This window comes from Pseudorasbora parva, chromosome 9 (assembly GCF_024679245.1).
Source record: "Pseudorasbora parva isolate DD20220531a chromosome 9, ASM2467924v1, whole genome shotgun sequence".
Classification (NCBI taxonomy): domain Eukaryota; kingdom Metazoa; phylum Chordata; class Actinopteri; order Cypriniformes; family Gobionidae; genus Pseudorasbora; species Pseudorasbora parva.
The window spans coordinates 9,707,234-9,732,143 of NC_090180.1; the positions used below are offsets into that span (position 1 = coordinate 9,707,234).

The 24,910-nt window shown below is 37.5% G+C and overlaps 2 protein-coding genes across 4 annotated transcripts; both read left to right on the top strand.

Moving 5' to 3' along the window:
* The first annotated feature begins 5,972 nt into the window (after positions 1–5,972).
* plvapa (plasmalemma vesicle associated protein a) lies at positions 5,973–8,947 on the top strand. Its single transcript, XM_067453787.1, has 5 exons — positions 5,973–6,454; positions 6,813–6,885; positions 7,053–7,765; positions 7,918–8,485; positions 8,599–8,947. Exons 1-5 carry the CDS (start codon positions 6,068–6,070, stop codon positions 8,649–8,651), a joined length of 1,794 nt encoding a protein of 597 aa, XP_067309888.1. The 5' UTR covers positions 5,973–6,067; the 3' UTR covers positions 8,652–8,947.
* A 2,446-nt stretch (positions 8,948–11,393) lies between these two features.
* Positions 11,394–24,082, top strand: ano8a (anoctamin 8a). 3 transcript variants are annotated; one of them, XM_067453793.1, is made up of 17 exons: positions 11,394–11,832; positions 14,219–14,329; positions 14,553–14,685; positions 14,848–14,986; positions 15,097–15,193; positions 15,290–15,406; positions 15,900–16,027; positions 16,114–16,275; positions 17,182–17,334; positions 17,451–17,577; positions 17,785–17,840; positions 17,974–18,048; positions 18,144–18,797; positions 18,959–19,150; positions 19,307–19,378; positions 22,724–22,834; positions 22,999–24,082. In XM_067453793.1, the coding sequence occupies exons 1-17, from the start codon at positions 11,814–11,816 to the stop codon at positions 23,626–23,628; spliced, it is 2,976 nt and encodes a 991-aa protein (XP_067309894.1). In that variant the 5' UTR covers positions 11,394–11,813; the 3' UTR covers positions 23,629–24,082. The 3 variants fall into 3 exon arrangements, with proteins under 3 accessions (XP_067309894.1, XP_067309892.1, XP_067309891.1); XM_067453791.1 differs by having other exon boundaries at positions 11,397–11,832; positions 15,097–15,148; positions 19,247–19,378; XM_067453790.1 differs by having other exon boundaries at positions 11,398–11,832; positions 19,247–19,378.
* Positions 24,083–24,910: the final 828 nt, after the last annotated feature.

The following is a 24,910-nucleotide window of genomic DNA, read 5'->3' on the forward strand; positions in this document are numbered from 1 at the left end:
AGGTTTTTGGTTTTTGCAGAAAGCCTTTCAGAAATCACTTGTGTAGGGTCACGTGAAGTTAAATGATTTCCCAGCATTTTTTGAACACTGGTGAGTTTATAGCAAAATGGAAGACGGATGTCAAAATGCTAATTTTGTCGAGTATTCACATAAAGTTGATTATGTCTTACGGTGAACAATTGGAGAATATCAGATGTGTATCAGTGTATTGGATCCGTGCAATCTATCCTAAAGCGACAGCAGCTTTGTAAAGAGTTTTGTAACTTTTATACAAGTATTTAAATTAGTTTAAGTTAGTTGTATGCTAGTATGTCGGATGGAGCATCACTGACTGGCTTAAAGTATGATGGCATAATGTGCATTTAACAATAATAAAATAATGCGTTGACAAAAAAAGTGATTTACTTTTGATACTTAAGTACTTTTGAAAACAAATACTTCTGTACTTTTACTTAAGTAAAAATCAGGGTAACACTTTATTTTGATAGTCCACTTTAGACATTCTACTAACTATAAGTAACTTTGCAACTTACTTATTAAATTATTTGTAGTATTTGTAGACTGTCTGATTAATATTTACTAAAACTTTATTTTGTCGGTTCCCCAACAGACATTCTACTGACTATAAGTAAATTGGCTACTACAATTCAATTTATTCTGCTAACCCGAACCCTAACACCTAACCGTAACCTACCAGTCTACTGACAGTCTACTAATACTCTAAGGAGAGTTAGCTGATGTAGTTGCAAAGTTACTTATAGTTAGTAGAATGTCTAAAGTGGACTATCAAAATAAAGTGTAACCAAAATCAGTTTTTACAACTTTCACTTGTGACAGAGTAATATTTGACCAGTAGTACTTTTACTTTTACTCAAGTAATAAAGTGACATTGTCCACCTCTGCTTGGTTCTGAAAGAGGGAGTATTATATTGGTGGATTTCTCATCCTGATGGAGGTGAGGATGTCTTCCAGATTGTTTTGCCCGATGTGCTCAGACAGAAGGTTCTGATGCAATTGCACCAACAGCATGGCCATCAGGGGATTGAGCAAACTGGTGAACTAATACGACAGAGATGCTACTGGCCAGGTATGTTGGCTGACATTACACGTTGGTGTCAAGAGTGCGACCGTTGTGAACTTGCTTTTGGCATTCGGCCAGCAGCTCGGGGCTTTATGGGCCACTTGTTGAGCTCCTAGACCCAATGAGATCCTGGCTGTTGATTTCACGGTGCTGGAGCCGTCTTCTTCTGGACAGGAGAATGTCCTAATGACGGATGTGTTTAGCAAGTTTACAATGGCCGTGCCAATACGTGACCAACGAGCTGAGACTGTGGCTTGGGTGTTGGTCGATGAATGGTTTTACAAGTTTGGAGTCCCGGGACGTATTCACTCTGACCAAGGCCGTAATTTCGAGTCTGCTCTTATTCGCCAGTTGTGTGAGTTTTACCAGGTGAAGAAGTCACCCTGCCGGTAATGGGCATTTTGAACCATTTAATCGAATCTTGCAGAATTTACTGCGGACATTACCAAGCTCTAGGAAGAGGAAGTGGACTGCTTGCCTGTCGCAAGTACTCTTTAGTTATAACACCACCCCCCCAGTTGCCAGTTGGTGAATCCTTGTATTTCTTAATGTTAGGCCAAGAGCCTCGACTGCCAGTGGACTTCTTACTTGGTATTGTTCCGGAGCCATTTGCAGGCAGTGTTCACAACTGGATCTTAGAGCACCAGACGCGATTACAGGTTGCCTTTGATGGCGCACGGGAACGTCTGAAAGCAGCTGCAGATTATCGCAAGTCACAACATGACCAGCATGTCCGTGAGGAACCCCTAAAAGAAGGCCAGTTGGTCTACCTCTGTGATCACAGCGTGCGGAGTTGCCACAAGATCCAGGATCTGTGGAGCCCTATAGCTTATCAGGTAGTTAGGGCACAGAAGGAGGGGGCGTCATTTATACTATTGCACCTGTTGAGGAATTGGAAAAAGCACAATGTGTACACCGTTCACTTTTGAGGACCCGTATTCGAAGAGAATCACTTCCTGGGTATCAGCCTAGTGGTCCAGTGAGTGGACCAAGGGTTTCTCCGCTAACATTAAGTGGATGATGTTGATTTGATGGTTTTAGTACCAGAGACCCTGCAACCTGCTCAAGTACTTAATATTGTTTGGTGGTATTGAGTTGTTGTTTGGTGGTAGAGACCCTGGTTGTATCAGGCGAGCTGGGTAATGGTCATGCAATTACTGTAGCGGTGGAACCAGAGGTACCCTCGGGTTCAATTGGTGATGAGCTAGTTGCCCCACACAGAACTGGACGCATGACAGCAGGCCAGCACTCTAACATGTATCGGCTCCCAAGCATTGCAGGAGGGACTGAAGTGGAGGTTCCTACTGGGCCAGTATCTAGTGCCATTTTTGGTAGGTTTAGACCTTGGGATTAATCACCCATTTATTGAACTAAGACGGATTCCTTGTTTTGATTGTTGGGACAACGACATAGAAAAAGGAAGTAGATTGTAGTGAGGAAGCCTTCCCTAATAGTTAGATGTGGGTGGCAAGCCAATTAGCTGTCACTATGGTGATATAAAAGGCGCTAGATCTGTGAAAGTTCTGCCAAGGAATATTCAGTGATATTCCATCATTTCCATGGTATTTTGTTTCTTTTGTTTTGTACTTTATATTATTCTGTTGACTTCCCTTTTTTTCATTTATATTTGGCCAGGAGTGATATTCTGTTTCTGTTTCTTTTTGGTTTTGTATCTTATATCATTTTGTTTATTTCTACTTTTCTTTGTCTATATTTGGCCATTAGTGCTATTCTTGGTTTCTTTTTGTTTTCTATTCTATGTAATTTGTGGTATTGTTTTCGTTGACTTCTATTTTTCGGATTTATGTTCTTATTTTGTTTTCATTTGATTTAGTTGCTATTGAAAAAATTATATTAAGAGTGGTGACACTGCTTTTGTTGTAAACCATTCCCATCTCTTTGTATTGTCATTTATCTTTATCCATTGTCAATTCAGCAATTCAGTTTCCTCAATCTTCAATATTTCTGTGTAAATGAATTACATTTTATCCAGTTTTATGTGTATTTATTTATAAATGATTGTGACATTTTATCCAGTTTGTTTTTGTTTTGTGATACAGGGTCTGGGTGCCAAAGGCAGGGAGGCTGGCTATATTTCTTTCTAGCGGTGGTGGTGCTTTATTCACTGTGTGCTGTGTCCATCAATAGAGAGTGGTGTTCGTGTGTGACTGTGTGCACTGGTGAAAGAAATGTTTCTGCTGTAGGAAGATTCAATTTCTGATAGCCTAACCCTGCTGGGAATCCCTAGTTAGTTGACCCTTGTGTGATCGGCTTCAAGAGCCAAACCCTTATGGCTGGCTGTGTTTTAAATGACTGTTTTAACATGATTATGTGATTTGTGAAGTGAATTGTTTTTTACTATTACCCATGTTTCAAAGCGTCTGATTGGATGAAAGAACTTTTGTCTTTTGTCCCTTGACACTTTTTTCCTTGGGTTAAATTCCCAGGGTTTAAAATCCACCTGAGAGTTGCCACGTATAGGAAACTCCTATTTAAGATAATTCCAAAAGAGCAAGTGAAGGAATATCGTACTTCCCACTTCTGAAGTCGCGATTACGAGCTCATTGCACTCAAAATTTGACTTGAAAGGATGTTCATGTCCGTTTTTTTTTACTAGGAAACTAGTATTTATGATAATTCCAAAAGCATGTGAAGGCATTATTTAAATACTTTTATTCCCGTTTAGTAGCAGAGACCAAGTCATTCTTTCTCTTAATAATCTGAAGTGTAAATGCTGACTCTGTGGCTAAAAACATTGTTTTTTGATCATCCAAAGGAAGTGAGTAGGACTAAAGGCAATCTCAATGGCAGTTTAATTTTGGTAACTATACTGTCAAACCATTACAGGTGGGGTAAGTGTTATTTGAAAATTGCTTTATAAAAGTGTCTTGAGCTGAGTACAAAAACAAACTTGTAACCAGTCAGCAGTAAGGGGCGTCTCTACCAGTGATGGTGAGAAGAGAGCGCTCAATGCACATCATTATTCAAAAGACACGACACGCAGGATGGACATTAGCCAAGCGACGACAGAAAGAGAGAGATGGCAGATAAAAAAACACGTGGAAAATGTCTATGGAAAAAAAGAAGGCTTATGATCAGGCAAGAAGTATCACTTCCCAGAGCCGGAGAGAACTCGAGGAGCGCTAAGGCCCACAATCGGACTCTGAGGTTGCTTTATTTCTTCTCGATAGAGGAGTAACACTGGGTTTTTTTCACAGAAATGAAAGCTTTAGCATAAGTTCTGCCGGGAAGACTTAATTGTTACGTCACTTCAACTTCTATCTATCCAATCACATTCTAATACTTGGGTATAAAAGATCGGTACTAGTTTGAGTTCGCAGATGCTGACGCCCCAATGCACCGCCATCCTCCCCACCCCCTCCAAGTCAAATCCTTCCCTACTACACCCCACCACCACCAGGATGGTCCCTTCCATACCTCACGGGGGGCCGGCTGCGCCTCTGCCTTCGTCTTCTGGCAGGATATGCAGAGTCCGTACCCTCTGATTGCGAGCTACGGACGGGGCCTATGCCAAAGTACTTTATTGCTTGCTGGGTTGTTAATAACTAGATAATTGTCACAGTATTTATTCTCCCGAGTCTTTCTGGCCAACTGATATATCCGCCATAGTCGGCACCTGTGTTGCATATGCATGTGTGGGACGTAGCGATCAAAATAGGGGCGAGGCCCTTTTGGAGTAGCGCTGTGTTTGTTTTGGTGATTTGAAATATCAGAAAGCGCTTACCCCACCTTTAATCACCAATAATTCCTAATGTGATCTATATTTTGGGAAGGGTCATCCCCAAAGATCACAAAAAAAAAAAAAAAAAACCTGAATCACACTTCATACAAATTATGTTTTATTCATTTCTGTTTTCTTTTGTGTTGTTATGTAAAGTCTTGTCAGTGCACAATGTTTTAAAGTTTATGAGGTAAGGTGTGCTTTGGCAAGCTTATGGGAAATTTTGGAAACATTTGAAACAACAGTGTGTGCGTGAATCTTGTTAGATGATGATAATTTTAACATCAGCCGTATTTTAGAAAGAGATAAACAGGACGATTAATTCTTGATAATGTCAGCAGATGTGTATGCATCTGTGTTTATTGCTGATTTCCTTCATTTGTTCAGTAGTTTACTTAAGAAGTGTCCAGACAGAGCCTTCTGCGTTTGTCACTCTGAGACACAGCTATGAATTACTGTTTCCTCTTGGAATCGGGGTGGCACATCAACAATTCCTGGCAGGAAAGCCACATGCTTTCATAATATTCTTATTTTCTTTTTTATATCCTTTAGATATAAGATATCAGAAAAAAATAACAACAATGTTTAGAAACATATGGCTCAAAAACTAGAATAATATATAAAAGCACAACGTTATACTGAGTAACTCCAATTACAATATGATTAGATTAAAATTGACCATTGACTGAAATGCTTTGGGTAAGGCACAATATACAAACCACATCCTCATATGTCAGGAAGGTTTTTAGACAGCATGTAGAAATACACTGTATAATAGTTGAGTCACTCAGAATACTTTAGAGCATCTTTTACTTAATAATTTGATAATTATTTCTCGAATCAAAAGAACATTGCATAATGTTGTAAACATTAACCTAGATCTAAAATAATCTCTGAATGACTGTTCAAAACAGCACGTAGTCAAACCGTCAACCATGTGCTTTCTCATGTGCCAGCATGCTGTCAAACAAAAGCCTCTGTTTTGGCAGGACGTGCATATTAGAACAATGTACAGTTTAGGTTCAGGCCAGCCCTTCAGCAGTGCGTGATGTTGTTCTAACCTCCGGAATCATGACCATAGGTTGGACCAGGGATGCGTCATGCAATGGGAGGTGCAGGAAAACAATATAAGCTGGCAGCGTTAATATATTTCACTTCTTATTTTGCCTTTGATGTTTTAGGAGAAAACTTCTGCATAGTGAATGAACCTGGGGCTTCATTGATTAGGCCACATTTAAGCAGTGATGTACAAAAGTGGTTATTCACAGACCAACTTTGGCTTGGCTGCCAAGAAGATGCACAAGTCCAAAGGCAAGAGCTGTGGTTACTACATGAAGATTGTCTTCTTTTTCTCCTCACTCATCCAGTCTTTGATCATTGCAAGTCTGGTGCTCTTTCTGGTGTACGGACAACCTGAGCATACGGTGGAGGAGAAAAGACTGCAAGAGTTGGACCAAAGTGTCAGCAAGCTCACGATGGAAAACTTTATTCTCCGTGGGAAGGAAAAGAACCTCACCAAAGTTCTGAACGTCACTCTCACTGCGAAGCTGAGCAATGACAAAGCTCTGTTTGAATTACGCAAACTGGCAAACACCTCATCTTTGACAATAAGGGGCATGCAAACAACAATGGTGAGATTTAAGCTAAAACGTATTCAACAAATGTGTTGGTTGCAGATGTTTCATCCAAAGGAGAATGCCCTAGTGAGAAGATGCTAAAAATGTGCGTTTGATAATTGTATGATGTGTGGGGTTCTAGGAATGTTTTCTTAGCAGTTCCAATAGGCTGTGAAACAGAATTGTTTTTAAAAAGTTTTTTCTTTGCATCCATAATATTTATGGATCTTTTTCCCTGGTTATATGAACATTCTGTGAAAAGTTAGCAGAATGGTAATGGTAAACTTTTATACAAGCGTTTTTGAGCAGACAGCATTGGAATGCATCACTTCAACCTCATTAAACAGTTTTTCTTTTTGCTTTGTTTTCACAGTCTCGATGTGAGATGGAAAAAAGAATGGCCACACCTCGCTCATGCCCTCCTACGTTCTGTCCAGATCCAAATGGTGAGATGGTTGAATATTTACTTTGCTTTTACATGGTAAATCAGTACAAAAATTGTGGGTTTTTGTTTATTTAACACACTAAATTCATGTATTTTTGGTCAGTAAGTGTAGAAATCTTCGGTTCGATAAACATATAGGTCAATTGATTCAACGATTTGCTTTTCCAGACAACAACAGACGTTTGCAAAGTATGCTCCAGCAGTCAGAGGAAATGCTAAAGCTGGTGAAAGCGAACTTTACTCAGACAATGGCCATTATGAGAACTGAGTTAGACAACTCCAACAAAGACAAGGATGGGTATCACTTAGAAGCAATTAGACTGAGGCGAGACAAGGCTTTCCTTGAGGAAGAGCTCAACCTGTATCAAAAGAAGTGCAAAGAGGATTTTGTTGAGTCTTTACGAGGAATCCCCAACGTCACCAAAGAATTCCTCAAAAGGATCGATGACCTCTTCTCAAAACACATTTCTTTCCAGCTGACGTGCGATAAACAAAGAAATCAGCTTGAAGACATTAGGGAAAACTGTAGCAGTCTTTCAAGAGAAGTTGAGAACAAGCTCCAGTCATATCTGAATATAGTGGGGAACCAGTTCACAAAAATTAATGGAGAAAATGCCAAATTTGTGACAGAGAACATACGCCTGAAAGAGGACGCTGATTGGTGCAATCAGAATCGTAGTGCCATGATTCGTGAGAATCGTAAGAATCTTGAGCAATTTCAGCTCAAGAATGACCAAGACAGTGAAAAACTTCTTCTGGAGAACAGAAAGCTAAAAGGAGAGAATGACCTGAAAGAAAACCTTCTTTCTGTGAAAGAAAAAGAAATTAAAATGCTCTCAAACACCATTGAGATTCTCAACACCTCACTTGCCAGCTGTAAGGTGAGGTTAATATGGTCTTTCAACTTAACTATGTTTTACTATCTCTATTTAAACAAATAATTGTATTTTATTGTAATTTATTATAAAAATGTATTTTTGCAGTAATCAACTTTAATTGTGTATTAAAAAAACTTTTCTCTACTTTTTTTTAGCCACCAATGCGATCTAGCCCATTCATGCCAAATCCCTTCGGTTCGCCAAACATGGCATATGCTGGTGGAACTGGTCTGAGTTCAACAGTAGGCAAACCAAGCATGCCATGGCAAGGAACAGGCTCCGCCGGGCCAGTATTTCCCAGTCTTAATGGTGCAGGATCAAGCACAAAATGGGGCAGCACAGGAACAGGTGCGACAGGATCATTAAGTACAGCTTCAGGGGGGACAGGGACCCTTTCAAATGGACTGGGCAGCACAGGATTAGGTGGGCCAGGATCAAGTAGAACAGGTCTAGTCCAGTCAGGGACAAGTAGTTTGGGTGGAGTAGGGCCAGGGTTGACAGGATATGGCAGTGCTGGATCAAGTCCTGCATCTGGTAATATTGGACAAAGTGGAACAGGGTCAACATTCAGCAGTACAGGAACAAGTGGAGTAGGGATGGGAAAACCAGGGATAGGAGGTGCAGGTTTTAGCTCAGTCGGGTCTAATGCACCTGGATTTGGAGCGACTCTTGGAGGAGCAAGAACAACAGCGGGTGGAAGTGACAGTCAAGCATTAAGCCAAGGTAAACCAAGCAGAAGTGGTATGAATCTGCACTTTTTAAACAATCTATTTTTATTTACCCGTAGTGTTCTCAGCTTATTTGCATAATGCATATCCTTTGTGTTTAATTTACAGCCCAAATCAATCTCCATCTGAAGGAGCTGCATCGTTATTCACTTCCAAATTGAGGAAATGAACAAAGTCCTGGCAAATTTAGGCTAAGCAGAAGTGTCTATATACAGACTGATTTATTAACTTTCTGAAAATAGAAAACCTAAATGTACTGATGCTGCAAGTCTGTATTGTTAATTCTTAACATGAATATTAATTATTTTTGTGGGGTGAAGCTGTTAATGTCATTTGTGCATTTATATTTGTATATATATCTTATAAAAACATATATTGTATATAAAATTAGTCTATCATTATAAATGTCTTTCATAATTCTTTTTTTTAAAGAAATTTATATTGCTACGTGGATGGAATAAAGCAAATAAAAAATCACATCAACGTGTTTTATTCATAATTTATTCTTTTTTTATTTTTATATGTTAAATTATTGCTCAAATAATTAATAGAGAATGCAAGTCACACTAGAAAAAAATATTATCTGCATATTAAAAGGGGTAAATATGGCTTGTAATATTAATAGGTTGCCGTTAACCATATTCAATTGCAATATACTGTAAGTGTGTGCCCTGCTCATAATTCCTGAACCTGATATTGACTAAAATGTGTTTGCATTCTTTCAGCAACCAAACAAGCTGGAAACAAAATGAACAAATGTGTTTACAGAAAAATACAATGTCTCCAGTCATTTGTGACACCAATGCAGTAAAATGGACATACGTACAAGAAGAAATATCAATGAATTTTTCAATAGGTCCACTTCACATTAGGCCTAAAATAGCTCTGGCTAACCATCAGGCTATTGTCATTGTTTTGCGTCAATGGGAAGCACTATTTAAAACAGAGCGGCTCTCCAACCAAAGCAAATCCATTTAAGTGTCATACCGAGTCATCACTCAACCAACGTGCTGGAAAGTTCAACTAAGTAAAGTGATCGCATTAATGCATTTTAACGATAAATATGTTTCGAAATAATTAACCTTAAATATGATCAATATTAAATATGCAGCAAGTGAGTTTTGTGAATGGAGAAAGAAATTGATCTAAAATGCAGGGTAATGTGCTGGCAACCTTCACCATGTGAACATAATGTAAAACAATTAAAATAATTTCCCATGTCAACAAGCATCCTGTCACTTGGTGACAGGATGCTTGTTGAAGTGCCAAAAAGGTGGATCAGACAAAAGCAAAGAAACAGGGCGCCAATTAATATGTAGAAGCGTCACAAAAGGAGCCTGCTATCCAGCTTAAAGGATATCCTTTGTTTGACATTAGTGATTTTCCACTTAAGACAGTAAGATCTCCTGTTCTCAAAATGCGTAGACAGGTTTTTGGTGGCTCTGACGTCCTGGGCCTTGACAGCAACTTTAAAAAGGTCTTTGTAAAGACACAGAGGCATATACAGAAGACAATGTGATTATTGTTTGTGGGTGTGGAATGTTAAGTGCCATGTCTCTGAACTTTATCTGATGTTACTATGAAAAAGGCCAGATTAAATGGTTCATCTTGGCCTTTCTATTTCCAGCATACCTCATTGTAACACCACTATTCACTTAAGTTTTTCTTTGGGGTCTTTTGAAAATAATCATGGTGTTCTCGGGGTAAATATCCGTTCTCCACCCTCTACCATGGGAAATTAATAGATGCTTATTATTATTACCTCATATCTTGGTCACAGAACTCATCACCTTTCGTCTCTGTGAGTGCAGATGCTTTGTTCCCCCTAAGCACTAATTGCATTTCCTATTTGCTTGGCCCTTCTGTGCCTACCATTCTGGTAAAGACATTAAAGGCCAAAACATTTCTCTTGTTGACCTCTACACATGGTCTCTTGAGGCTCTAGATTATGCAATTTTTCAAAATGATGAAAACAGCAAGTGTTATTTAAAAAACGTTTTTTATTTAATGAACAAAAGCTAATGAATCATCTAAAACTAAATTTTAAAATGTTAATATATCTTTATATAACTGTGGCGTTACAAAAGTAGCAGGCTGACAGTTTTATAGTTTATTTAGCCATTACTGGCACCGTGCTCATGTCATGACACTACCATTTCTCTTGACAGATATTCTAATGGTGATATTTCTACAAATATAACGATTTTAGTAATCAGTCGTATAGTGACCAAAAGGATGGTAACGGTGTTGACTTGACGATTTAAGATCGCCCCCTACTGACAAAAGTAGCAAAATATGACATAAAGTGACATTTGTCCTTGGTTTTTTCAAGTTTTCCTTTCTTCTTCTTCTTCTTCTTCTTCTTCTTCTTCTTCTTCTTCTTCTTCTTCTTCTTCTTCTTCTTCTTCTTCTTCTTCTTCGCTCTTTTTTATTTTTATTGTGCTGTAGGCTCTACACTAAATGGGGGTTATGGTGGTAACTATGGCAAAAACGTAAATTAATTACATATCAATCTAATAAGATACTGTAGGCCTAGTGAAAAAGGAGCCTGCAAGGTGAATTCTGTAGGTTAACACAAGAACAAAAGTAAATAAAAAATAGGCTACTTTACTTTACTGGGTTTTTATTGATGTGTTATAGGAAGACATTCCCACAATAGCACATTGTAGGCTACAAATGTCAGCTTTTTATTGTCATTAAACAAGTTCATATGGGACATAAATCATTCTATTTCATAGAATAACTCTGAAAGAAGAGATTTTCTGAAATACAGCTCAATCCCAACCCCCTTACTAATATTTCTGTGTTTTGATCAGATCGCTATGAATTCCAGTTTTTGTTATACCTGAATTTCCACATCTTTGTCGGCGAATGCTTTGCGCAGTCACTCTGATTGGTTCGTGTCTGTACAGCTATAAATTATGCACCTCACGTTGCGTAATTTTCCAGTCAAGATGAGACAGATGGCGCATACACCAACTTACTGACAAGTTACTGGGAAACAAAACAGAGAAAAACAGCGAAATAATAGAGTTGCGCTGCCAAATGTAGGGTATGAATAAATGGTAGCTGAAACAGCTCTGGTCAAATGATGAGGAAATCAGATGAGTGTTGACAACGCCATGGATAATCAATGTCAACATATGATTGACGATTTATTCGGCGGTCAATGGACTTTCTGCACCTGTTTGCACCAGGAAAAAGGCTCTCGCCGCTGGGGAAGCCTCGCTGTATCCGGCCGAGCAGTTTCAGCACCAGCGCCGACGACGGCATCGGCACAGCTGACGTATTCATAAAACAGAGAAAAGCGAACATCTCACGCGATGTCCTCGGCGGTATTAGGTGAGTTACACTCAAAAACCCGCCATGCAGACGCTTGCATGTTGTTATCCAGTTGTCCTAGGTGAGTTTAAACCAAAATATGCTCGTTTCGCTGTGTTGTCTTTTTAGTGTATGCCAAGATTGATAGATATTGGGGCAGGATACAAAACTAAAGGTTGATATCTGAAGGGCTGGTGTTTGTCCAGTAAACATCATTGCCTGTTCGTTATCGACTGTTGACATTGTCTTTGTTAAATATAGGCGCTTTACCTGTTTGTGGTTGGCACATAAGCACCTAATACAGATATTTCCTACATATTGATTGTAATTATGCTCTTTCAAATTACCATTATGTCATCAAAACATTTGTACTTTAATGACCCCATATTGAGGAAAAATCATTCTCCACCATATGACCATTGATGTTACGCTGCTCGACAAAATCCTCCCTTGACGTTCATTATGTTTGAATGCAGTCACTTAAATCGATCACTGCTTTAAATAGCTTTAAAAACTACTAGAGCTACTGCAAGTGAAATGCTGCATATTCATAATGTGACACTAATTAATTCAATTCTACGATATTTGGCATAAATGGGATGGGACTAGACACTTAACTATTTGTAGTTCTTCTTTCGGTCCTTATCTTTTTTCCCCATCAAAGAATGGCACCATGTTTTTTGTAATCTTCAACAGACTCAGGCATGAAAATATTATTTTATATAGGCTGCCAAAGTGAATAATGTAAAAACTTCAGCTTTCATTTTCTTTACACTTCATATAACTGTCACTTGAAAAGAGCATGGTCTGTGACACAGTGTGGTCACAAAATTGATGACATTTGTCACACAAGGACTGTTTCCTCCAAAGAACTGCTTGAACTTACAATGAGTGCTTCCACATAATGAAAGCTGCCTTTCATGTATTGGCTGCTATGGTCAATAAGAGAATATTCAGTGTTCATTCAGTTTGGAACATTAGAAATAATCCTCTTATCTTATTGAAAGTAGCGATTTCCATACAACAGCAACCTCTCATTTAACCATATTTCTGAGCACAATGTTGAGCTTTACGGATTTGTGTAAGGTTAAATTGAGGCTTGGTTTCTGTGAATGTAGAAAACGACGGTAGAAATGTCAGTTTGGTTTGACCTCACTGGACCCTTTTCACAGACTTTGATGATATGTTTTAACGGTCATCATTTTTAAAAAATGTATCTACATTTATAACACATACTTTTTTATTATATTACTTTTGCATCAAATTACACAAAAACAAGTTAACGTTGCTGTGAGGGTGTTTCAAATACAGCGTCTGTGGCAGTGATGATAAAATTAACCTATTTCTCTTTTCACTGCCGTTATCAATTTCAGAATAGGTTTTATTTTTATTTTTTTGAAAGTTGTAAAATCACTATTGTGGAGTTTTTCTTTTGCTATTTGAGCAAATGAAGAGACTAAAAATATATTTAATGTATACTCTCATTCACCAATATAAAAGTTAACCCAACTATGGCGACTTCCGCTTCTGAGAAACACAGAAATGTGAAAAAGGTCTATAGGTTGATAGCTCAAATGTAAAGTTGTTTGTGATGGTGTGTGCAGAGTGCAGACGTTTCAGTGGTCATATTTTTTTCTTAACTAACTATAACAAAAACATTTTTTTTAAATAATGCAGTTTATTTTTGGGTTCATCTTTTCAGGTCAATGGCCTACATGGTCTCTGCGGCTTGTTGGTAACATAGAACTAACTAACAAGCGGAGGCCATTAATGTGTTCTGACCTATATATATATATATATAGGATATAGGATATATATCCTAGATGCTATAGCAGGGGTTTTCAAACTGGGGTCCGGGGACCCCCAGGGGTCCTCCAGATGGTCCTAAGGGGTCCCCAGAAAATTTCAGAGACTAAAAAGACAGCAAAAATTCATAAATTCTATTCTGTTTCAACTCTAAATATTTCTCTCCTTTCTTGCCATATAGGCTACTTTCATGAATTGCGTATGTTTGCTTTGTATCTTTCTTGTGAGTCCCCTTTATCTTGCTCACTGGGATTGTAAGGCAGTATTCTTAACACAGTATGTAAGCTGCTGTGTTAAGAATTATAATAATTTATTGTGAAAGATGCGTATACAAAAACATTTTTAATTGAAAAAAATGTTCTTAAGGTTTTTACAACCAACAATTTATTCATTTTGGAAACAATATTTTGTAGTCATAATGTCACACAATTTATCTAACAGTTTAAATGTTTTTTTTCATAGGCCTACATAAAAATAGATGGGTTTTAGGAAGGGGGTCCCTATAAAATATTCATCATATTTGGGGGTCCTTGGCATCATAAAGTTTGAAAACCCCTGTGCTATAGTATATAAACGATAATAACTTTCCTCTTTCAAACAGAAAAATTGCTCAGAGGTCGTCTCTTTCATGCCAGGCAGTACCTCATGGGGCATAAATCTACCATCACAATGGCACCCGCTGAAAACTGTGATATTCTTATGACATTCCCAGGTGCTGAGGTTATATCTTTTTGTGCAGTTTTTGAATAATTTAGATGTGTTTTCCCAGCTTTACATCATAAATAGTATATTATATTTGCTACCTTATAATATGAATTAGTGTAAATGTACATTTTGCATAACATCTATTTTACATTGTATTAAATAAATAAAGAGTGAATTTAACATGTTTTATTAGATCTACTGATCAAAATATGTTCTCCTCTTTTCCACAGACACCACAGATGACCATACGCTGTTATGGTTACTGAACCAAATCCGGTTGGGAATTCCACAAATTAGAATTCAGATCCGACAGCATAAATACACTCATACCTATGCATTCTTCATTGCCTCAACCTTTGAAAAGTGAGACACTGTAACAATCTACTTGACACTAGAAGTATCTCACCACAGTTATTGTATTGTATTTTTCCAAATACAGTAAAAAGTCTGAAACATTTGACAGATGGTCACTCGGTCCTAAGTAAATACAGCAGCAGAATCATCATGTTTTTTTTTTGTCTGAAGCTTGTTGCGTGGTGCTGAACAGATGGGGATGCAAAAGGCAGTGAAGCCACGATATGGAGGCGGAACTCGCAGGTTTTCGTGTGAGGAGGATGACATCTATGAAAACATTGAGAGTGAGCTGTGTTTCTTCACATCACAGGTCTGCCTTTAATCTCTCATATCCTATCTTACACAATTTGTACATGTGAAATCATGAAATGTCTTATTACACACACACTCAACAGATAATTGTTCTCTGTTATTTTTTAGGAACGTCAGAGTATTATCAAATATTGGTTGGATAATCTGCGGGCCAAACAGGGTGATGCCCTTCATAATATTCACTTCCTGGCGGGTCAACCAATCAGTAGATATTTGAGCAGTTCTTTACTTATAAAATGTTTTGTTTTTAGTTTAAAAATGCATGTTTTTTCACAAATCTGATCAAAATTGTTCTTGCCAGTACCAGAGCTTATAGCCAGGGGAGTGATCCTTCAAATGTTTCCACTTCATGAGCAGAGAATCCTAAACCAGTTGATGACATCCTGGGTTCAGGCAGTCTGTGAGAGGCAACCTCTTGGTGAGATCTCATAACACATGCACAAGAGGTGACAAACTTTTAGTTGTTTTGAGATGGCTAGTGCTTTTCAGTGTTTGTGAAATGAGATTCCTCCAGGCCTTGGCTCTACCTTTAGCAAACAGACTCATGTGTATCTAGCTACTTTCTTCAGTTCTGACTGATTTGCTCTAAGCAAATATGAAGTACTAAAGCATGAATTCTGAATAGAAACTACATGTCACTACATGTCTTGTTATGTGAAATTAGATCTCTAAGAAGGAGCACATTTTGGGCATATTTCACTGTATTGCAGTTCAGGCATTTTGTATTTTACCCCAGTGCCAAGGTCTCAGTTGGCCTTTACAATGTTTTGGGGAAAAATAAAATCAACAGTGCCTTTTATCTATTTTATTCTCATTATATGCAAATTTGACAAATGTGATTTTCACTTTAATTGTATATTGTAAAGTGACTTATTTAAGTGCTTAACGTTTGGTTGTTCTGTTCCTGACAGATGATGTGTGTGATTATTTTGGTGTGAAGATCGGCATGTACTTTGCTTGGCTGGGCTTTTACACCAACTCTATGCTGTATCCAGCAGTGATTGGCTTTCTGCTCTGGATCTTTGCTGAGTCGGATCAGGCAGGTTATTTTCCTTAAGTATAAAAAGTGGTTTTTCATTTAGTAATGAGGCCTGTTTTTTATAACCAACCTCTTTCCATATGCAGACAAGTCAGGATATCTGCTGTGTAGTATTCGCCCTTTTCAATGTGGTGTGGGCAACACTGTTCCTGGAGAGATGGAAGCGGCGGGAAGCTGAACTGGCATACAAGTGGGGAACGCTGGATACCCCCGCAGAGTCACTAGAGGAACCACGTCCACAGTTTCGGGTATGCTGACATCATTTTTAAATGACATTATATTATTAGATACTAACTTCATGATAACAGCAGGCGAAGTCATTGATGGTCATCTCTTCCCAAAGATGAATTTTACTCACATACACTATATTGCCAAAAGTATTGGGACACCTTCCAAATCATTAAATTCAGGTGTTCCAATCACTTTCATGGCCACAGGTGTATACAATCAAGCACCTAGGTGTGCAGACGCTTCATTTGTGGAAGAATGGTTCACTCTCAGGAGCTCAGTGAATTCAAGCGTGGTACCTTGATAGGTTGCCACCTGTGCAATAAAAGAACTCTTAATGCTTCGGCGTACCAAGACATTTTGGACAATTTCATGCTCCCATTTTTGTAGGAACAGTTTGGTTATGGCCCCTCCCCGTTCAAATATGACTGTGCACCGGTATACAAAGCAAGGTCCATAAAGACATGGATGAGCGAGTTTAGTGTGGAGGAACTTGACTGGCCTGTACAGAGTCCTGACCTCATGTGACTGAACACCTTTGAGATGAATTAGAGGGGAAACTATGAGCCAGGCATTCTCGTCCAACATCAGTGCCAGAGCGCTTCTAGAAGAATGGTCAGAAATTCCTTAACCTTGTGGAAAGCCTTCACAGAAGAGTTGAGGCTGTTATAGCAGCAAAGGGTGGGCCAACTCCATATTAAACCATACGGATTAAGAAGGGTATGACATAAAAGTTAATGTGCATGTAAAGGCTGGCATCCCAAAACTTTTAATAATATAGTGTATGCTGATTTGGTACTCAAGAAACATTTCTTATTATTGTCAATGTTGAAAACAGTTTACTATTGCATAAAACTTTTGTGTAAACAGTGTTTTTCGGGATAGTAGTTTAGAATTTTTGACTCTTTTTGCAACATGTATATTAGGGAATTAAGCGTTGCAGTCCAGTGACAGGCTGTGAGGAGTTTTTCTACCCACCCTGGAAGAGGACAATGTTCCGCTGGTTGGTCAGCTTTCCCATCTGCATCCTCTGTCTCTGTTTCGTCTGCCTGGCCATGTTTATCTGCCTGGAACTTCAAGTAAGGACTCTTAACTTTGTTACACAACTAAAACAGTTTATTTCAAATAACTTGTATATTAAGTATGCAATTTTTTTTAGATATTTAGGAATCATTATTTTGTATGTATTTTACAGGAATTTGTCATGGAAACAAAAGAGTTGCCAAGCATATGTAGATTTATTCCAAAAATTCTTCTGGCTATAACTGTTACTGTATGTGATGAAGTGTACAAGAAAATAGCTCTCTGGCTCAATGATATGGGTAAGACTTATATCAGCTAAAGGAATAATAGCATTTAATAAAAATAACTGCATATTTAGATGTTCATTTTACTATATGTGTGCAACTGAAACATAAATTGGGTCATTAAATTAGCAGGAAACTTATTCTTAGTTATTTTACTGCTTGTTTGTTCATTATTGTTTTTTCTTCATTGACGCCTGTTTATTAATCTTTTTATTTTAACAGAAAATTACAGACTTCAAAGCACTTATGACAATAATCTCATCCTCAAGACTGTTTTTGTAAGTTTAACTCTTTATTTCATATATTTATCCATTTATTTTTGCATCCGAATATTGTAAATATTCGGTGTATTTGATAAATGTATCAAGTGTGACTCTATAATGATTAAATATAATGTTCTGCATTTTAAAGTTTCAGTTCATAAATTCTTACCTCAGCCTTTTCTACATCGGATTTTATCTCAAAGACATGGACCGTTTAAAAGAGGTAATATAGATGACAGAATAATATTAAAGCAACAATGTATCATGAATAAATCATTCTGCAGCCCATACAAAAAAAATACCATTTTAAATTTACAGATGCTGGCTACATTATTGATCTTCCGCCAATTTCTACAAAATATCAAAGAAGTGTTACAGCCATATCTCTACGAGCACCATAAATTAGGTGCTCTGAGGACGTTATGGGACTTGATTCAAACCATGCTCCTGAACTATAGTCATTTGATAGTGAAAAGGATACGATTGACTTGCCAATCCAGTCTGGACATGAATAAAATTGACACACCTCCAGAGCAATCAGAGAAGAGAGAGAGGAGAAGTTTAATCGGCAGCTACAGAGTTCCTAAAACAGAGGAAGCGGATGATGATGCTTGTCTGAAGCAAAGGAAGGTCAGCTTCACCGAGAAGGTGGAATACAAAGACAAGGTTGAGGAAGCACCAACACAGGCCAGCTTACAGGACGATGACAGTCCTACCCTTGTGGAGGAAGGAATGGATTCATCCTTAATATTTGATATACGTGACGATGATGATGAGGATGATGAGGATAATGATGACAGAGAAATTGATGATTCTGTGAGTAAACCCCTAGGACCCCAGAGAAGAAAGACAAAATCTGCTCAGGACAACAACAGTACGGAAAAGAAAATGTCCTGGATGGACCCTCCAGAGGAGGATAAATCTACCGTTTTGAGCCAACCGGAAATTGAAAGTTGCATGCTAATTTATGAGGTCTGTGCCTGTCCACATTTTTCATCAGTCAGCTGATTCCATTGCTATTAATACAAGTTTATAAATACTATTTTTGACACTTATGTGCTACTTTATGAACCCGATCATGGCATTTTTACAAATTATATAAAAAAACTAGGCAATTTTCTTTCGACTTGCAGGATACTCTCCAAGATTACCAAGAGATGTTCATACAGTTTGGCTATGTCGTGCTCTTCTCTTCTGCATTTCCTCTGGCAGCCATGTGTGCCCTCATAAACAACATTGTAGAGATCCGAAGTGATGCCTTAAAACTTTGCACAGGCCTCCAGAGACCCTTTGGACAAAGAGTTGAAAACATTGGACAATGGCAGGTCAGGAGATCTATTTAGATGAATTGCTTGATAAATAATTCATAGGAGATTGTATTTCTTGTTTGTTGAACTTGTTTGTTATTAAAATTTGAACAGACCGCAATGGAGGCAATGGGTTTGATTGCTATAATTGTGAACTGTTACCTTATTGGTCAGTGTGGACAGCTGCAACGACTCTTCCCCTGGATGAGCCCTGAGATGGCCATCGTCTCTGTTGTAGTATTAGAGGTAAGGGACAAGTAATATCTTAAAATAGCAAAAAACTGATTGCTAAAAAAAAGTTTGGGGTCTGCAAGATTGATTGATTTGTTTCTGTAAAGAATTTTGAAAGAATTTGATAACATGGGTTGTATTTATTTGACACTAATACAGTAAAATTGTAATAATGTGTAATAGTATTACAATTTAAATATTCTATTTTAATATATTTTGAAATGTAATCTATTCCTGTGATGGCAAAACTGAATTTTCAGTATCAGTACTTCAGTCTTCAGTGATATGTCATCCTTCAGGAATCATTCTAATATGCTGATTTACTGCTCAAAAAACATTTCAGTAACACTTTACAATAACAGGACATGAATAATCATGTATTAATACATGGAATTAATAGTTAATTCAACATGAACTCATGATTAGTTAAGATATGAACTAATCATGAACAAATGAGGAGCTATACTGAATTAAGATATGAGTCATAATGATTAATGCATGAATACAGCAGCATTAATACATGTTAGTACATGTTTGGTAATTAATGCATTAATTAACATTTATGGGTAAACTAAACTAAATTAAACAGGCTCTCTAAGAAGGAATAACAAATATTTTGACTTTGAAATACATTTTCAAATGAATTATTGTAATAATTTAAACCATTTTTATCAGATGCTTCACCATAAATATTACTAAAAGCCAAGATTAGTTTTTCATTACTTTCACTGATCATCTAAATATGCTATATTTTATCTCAAAAGGTCTCAGTCTGTTTTGTGATCGCTTTCCCATCAAACTAAACCTACTGTGACTTATAATAGTTTCTGAGGAATCAGTCCCCAAAAAATAACATAAACAGGAAACAAGCAGTTAAGTCCGGAAGTGAGGGAACGTCTGCTGGGATCTGGACAGTTCTCTCTCCACTTTCACTGATCATCTAAATCTGCTATATTTTATCTCAAAATGTCTGTCTGTTTTTGTGATCTCTTTCCCATCAAACTAAACATACTGTGACTTATAATAGTTTCTGAGGAATCAGTCCCCAAAAAATAAGGAAACAAGCAGTTAAGTCCAGAAGTCAGGGAACGTCTGATGGGACACTCCAGACAGTTCTCTCTCCACCCAGACAGAGGCCATGATGATACGGTACCTCCGTTCTCTTAACTGGGCTAAATACTAGTTATACTAGTTAAATGTGAATTTTATAGTAAGTTTATGATAAATCATGAGCTGAATTTGGTAAGTAGTTAATAGTGAATTAATCATGAAGTCATGACACGAAGTTTACATGCAGACCAGTAAGCTTATAACTAAAAAAAAAAATCAGCTTATTAAAATAATCAGTTTTCCCCATTTACATGGAAACCAGTAAACTGACAATGCATGCAAGTAAACCGCGTTTACATGACTTTATTAATAAACCGGGTTTCCTTGTAGTGACGTCAAAAATAATGTCTGTATCTGACTGTTACGTCATGTTACGTCAGTTGTGATGTTAAATAAAGCATGCACCATGTCAACGGGAGATTCACGGCTCATATTATTCTCTCGTGCAGTTCCAGATGCAGCATTCTGACTGAACTTCTTCTACTTCTGCTGCATGAGAAGAGAGAACACATCTTTACAATTTTTCTGGGTCTTAAAAGAGTCAGTGTTTGTGATATATGTCCATATTTCATGCAATAATCTCGATGCGTTTAAATGTTCTCTAAGTTTGCGTTTTTGTCACCTATCACACATGCGCACTTCAATAAGCCGACAGAAAACGGGTTACCGCGTTTACATGACTATGTTCATTGTCGAGCACCATAAATTGGTGCTCGACAATGAACATGGCCTATTAGGCATAATCAGCTTAAGAACGTGCATGTAAACGCACCCAATGATGCATTAACAAGCTATGAATTGATGTTAATGCATGGTTAGTTAATAAATTAATTATGATGTGCCCCCTCAAGTAAAGTCATGACATAATGATGCATTAACAAGCCATGAGTTGATGTTAGTTTATGGTTAGTTAATAATGAATTAATCATGATGTGCCCCCTCAAGTAAAGTCATGACATAGTCATACATTAACAAGCCATGAGTTGATGTTAGTGTATGGTTAGTTAACCATGAGCTAGTAATGATGTGCCCCCTCAAGTAAAGTCATGACACTATGATGCACTAACAATTCATTAATTACTAAATGAATTAACATATACACAGAGAATCCCTATTCCTTTTCACCCCTGGTACAAAAACAACAAAAACGAAGTATTTGTAGGCTAGTTATTTTATTTATCTAATTAAACTTATATGGACTTAAAATAAAGCCCAAACATACCTGTAAAGACACACACAAGGCACGTTTACATTTAAAGCAGCGCATCCACCGGCTAATGCTAATCGAATCATATGTATTTAAACAATTTAAAAAATTAAATACGGTTAATTACTGTACAAACCTCCATAAATATCCCAATACAACAATCATACAAACATGTCTTTAATTATTATTTCGGTTAACCAAAGCAGTCGACATTATTATTTGATAAAATGCCAGCATTACCGAAGAAACACAACTAACACGCTAGGAGCACAGAGAGCACCACTAATGAATGTCCCACCAGAAACCAAACATACTATAGTTCCGGGAAGAAAACTATAGCTATGACTAAATGTAACTGAACTATAAAAATCAGAACAAGGTTTATATCAAATAAAAATTATTAGTGGTAGTTATTAGTCTATTTTCCACGTTTGATTAGACAAACCTGTGAAATTGATGGCTAAATAATCATGTTATTTGTCACAAAGCTGCAGATTTTAATACAGTTTCCAGTTTAAATTATGACAGTATTAAATCACATGTTTAATTAAAAGTCAGAGTATTTCTTATTTATTTTAAGGAACCTGTTTGATTTAGTTTACCCATACATGTTAATTAATGCATTAATTACCAAACAAGTACTAACATTATACTAACATATGCTAACATTCATGCATGAATCATTATGACTAATGTCTTAATTCAGTATAGCTCCTCATTTGTTCATGATTAGTTCATATCTTAACTAATCATGAGTTCATGTTGAACTAACTATTAATGCATGTATTAATACATGATTATTCATGTCCTGCTATTGTAAAGTGTTACCAACATTTCTATTATCAATATTAAAAACAGTTGAGCTGCTTAATATTTGAAAGGAATTTAAAAGGAAAATTCAAAAGAACAGCATTTATTTGAAATGGAAATCTTTGGTTGCATTGTAAATGTCTTTACTGCCAGTTCTGATCAGTGTAATAACAAGAGAATAAGAGTATTAAGTGTAGTAAATTGATTGTAACTCTTTCTTATATGGTTTTCAGCACTTTGCCATTCTGCTCAAATATGTAATTCACATTGCAATTCCTGATATTCCAAATTGGGTGGCAGATGAAATGGCCAAACTTGAATACCAGCGGAGAGAAGCTCTCAAGGTAGCACAGCACACGATGAGCACAAACTGACAATAACCAAATATTTTTCTGTCTTTGTCTTTAAAAAACAAACAAAAATTATGGCTGATAAATCTAATTTCTCAGTTTGGTGAGTTAAAAGGTATTGGTGATAGTCTCTTGACAATGTGTTGTTTGTGCATCAGAAACATGAACGCCTTGCTCAGCAGCACCAACAGCAGCAACGGAGGAAGACTGAAGAAGAAGAGGAACATCAAAAATTGGCAGAAGAATTGGCACGACAAGACAGTGAGCAAGACAAGTCTGATCTCAGTGGGGGTGAGGACCATCACCATGAAAAAAGCCCCGGAGCCAAGTTCAGCTCAGGAGGAGATAAACTCAAGAGACCCAGCTCTCTTTTAGGCAACAATAACGTAATGAAACTCAAGCAGATAATACCACTTCAGGGTAAATTCACCTCTACCCCTTCTCCTACAAGTGGTGAAGCCAAACTTCCAGGTTTTCTGAAATTCCTCAAGTCCCAAGAGTTAAAAAAGGAAGCAGCTGCAGTGGTTGCGCCAGCAGCTACACATGCAAACCATGAGAAATCACTGTCTCCCACCAAGTCCTTCAACCCAGGCAAACGCTTTAACTTTGGAAAAGAAAATCCATGTTCTGGTGCCGGTTCTGAACAGCAACCGAAACCAGAAGATGCCTCAAGGACCACTAATGCGCAACACACAAATGACCAAAATCCCTCATCAGAAGTGCTTCCATCTGAGGTTGAAAAGAGTGAGAGCTCAGAATTTGGTAATAATCTTTCAAGAAAACAGTGAATGAAATGGTTAAACAACTTAGTTAATATATAGCACTGATTGTAATGCTTAAACGTCAAAGCAACCATGTAGTGTGTGGAACTGCATGTAAAGATCATTTTAATACAGTATGTTAATCTGAGATCTCCGTATTGTTTAATCACTGAAGGCGGCATGCTAAATCACCTGCATGATAAAATCTGTTTTGGCATAGGCAGGCAAGAGAGGACATTTGAATGAGCAATGTAATCATAAAAATTGTAAAGATTTTCTATTTTTCTATGCATTATTATTTTTCTTATGTGAAACGGTAAATATGACAATCTAAAAACATTGCATTGCCCTTGCTGATTTTAATCTTATGTGTGAACCCATAATGCAATAAAAAAATTACTGTGAAAATACATTTTAAAAACAGTATATCAGACACAATATACACCAAGTTGCTTCAGAGTCCTGTGTTTTTTTATTGTTTTTTTTTTTACTTTTGTACTATTACCATAATACCAAGTAAATGCACATCAAATCGCTTTTATTATAAATTAGCTATAATGCTTGAATAAAATATGATACCATACATGATGACAAATGTGGTTATTATTTATATATTATTTTGATTTTAAACTTGTCACATACAGTGAGGAAAATAAGTATTTGAACACCCTGCTATTTTGCAAGCTCTCCCACTTAGAAATCATGGAGGGGTCTGAAATTGTCATAGGGGCATGTCCACTGTGAGAGACATAATCTGACATAATTTGAGACGTATCCGGTCGGCAAAACTCTGAACACATCTTCCCTTCTTAAGAATGACTTCAGTGGTGTTCTTTGTTCTTTTCTCAGAGAAAAGCTTAACTCCAAGTCTCCCAGAGTCGCGGTCAAAGCTGATTCGAAAGACTGCCGTTTGCCAGCTTCTGTGTTTAGTAGTAGCACCATAGGCGTCGCTAGGCCCTTTTTAGGGGGGCTTCAGCCCCCCTAAACTTATGCCTCAGCCCCCCTAAAAAATATGTGATTAACCTTTAAAACATATGAAACTGGCGGCAGGCTTCGGCTTCGTCCCGTTTTTTAGTCTGTCTCTCCAATCCGCAGCGGCTCTGAGCAGAGCGCAGCGCACGTCAGAAGCAGAGGTGTGTGTGTGTGTGTGTGTGTGTGTGTGTAAATCTGAGCGTCATTGGTCTGTCACCGCTCGTCAATGTCAAAATATTTGATAAAACCAATCAAATCAGAGTAGGCGGGCTTTATGGTCACACAGAAACTGCTGAGGCTGAGCGCAAATTTTAGCAGAGCAACTCGACGTCAAGTA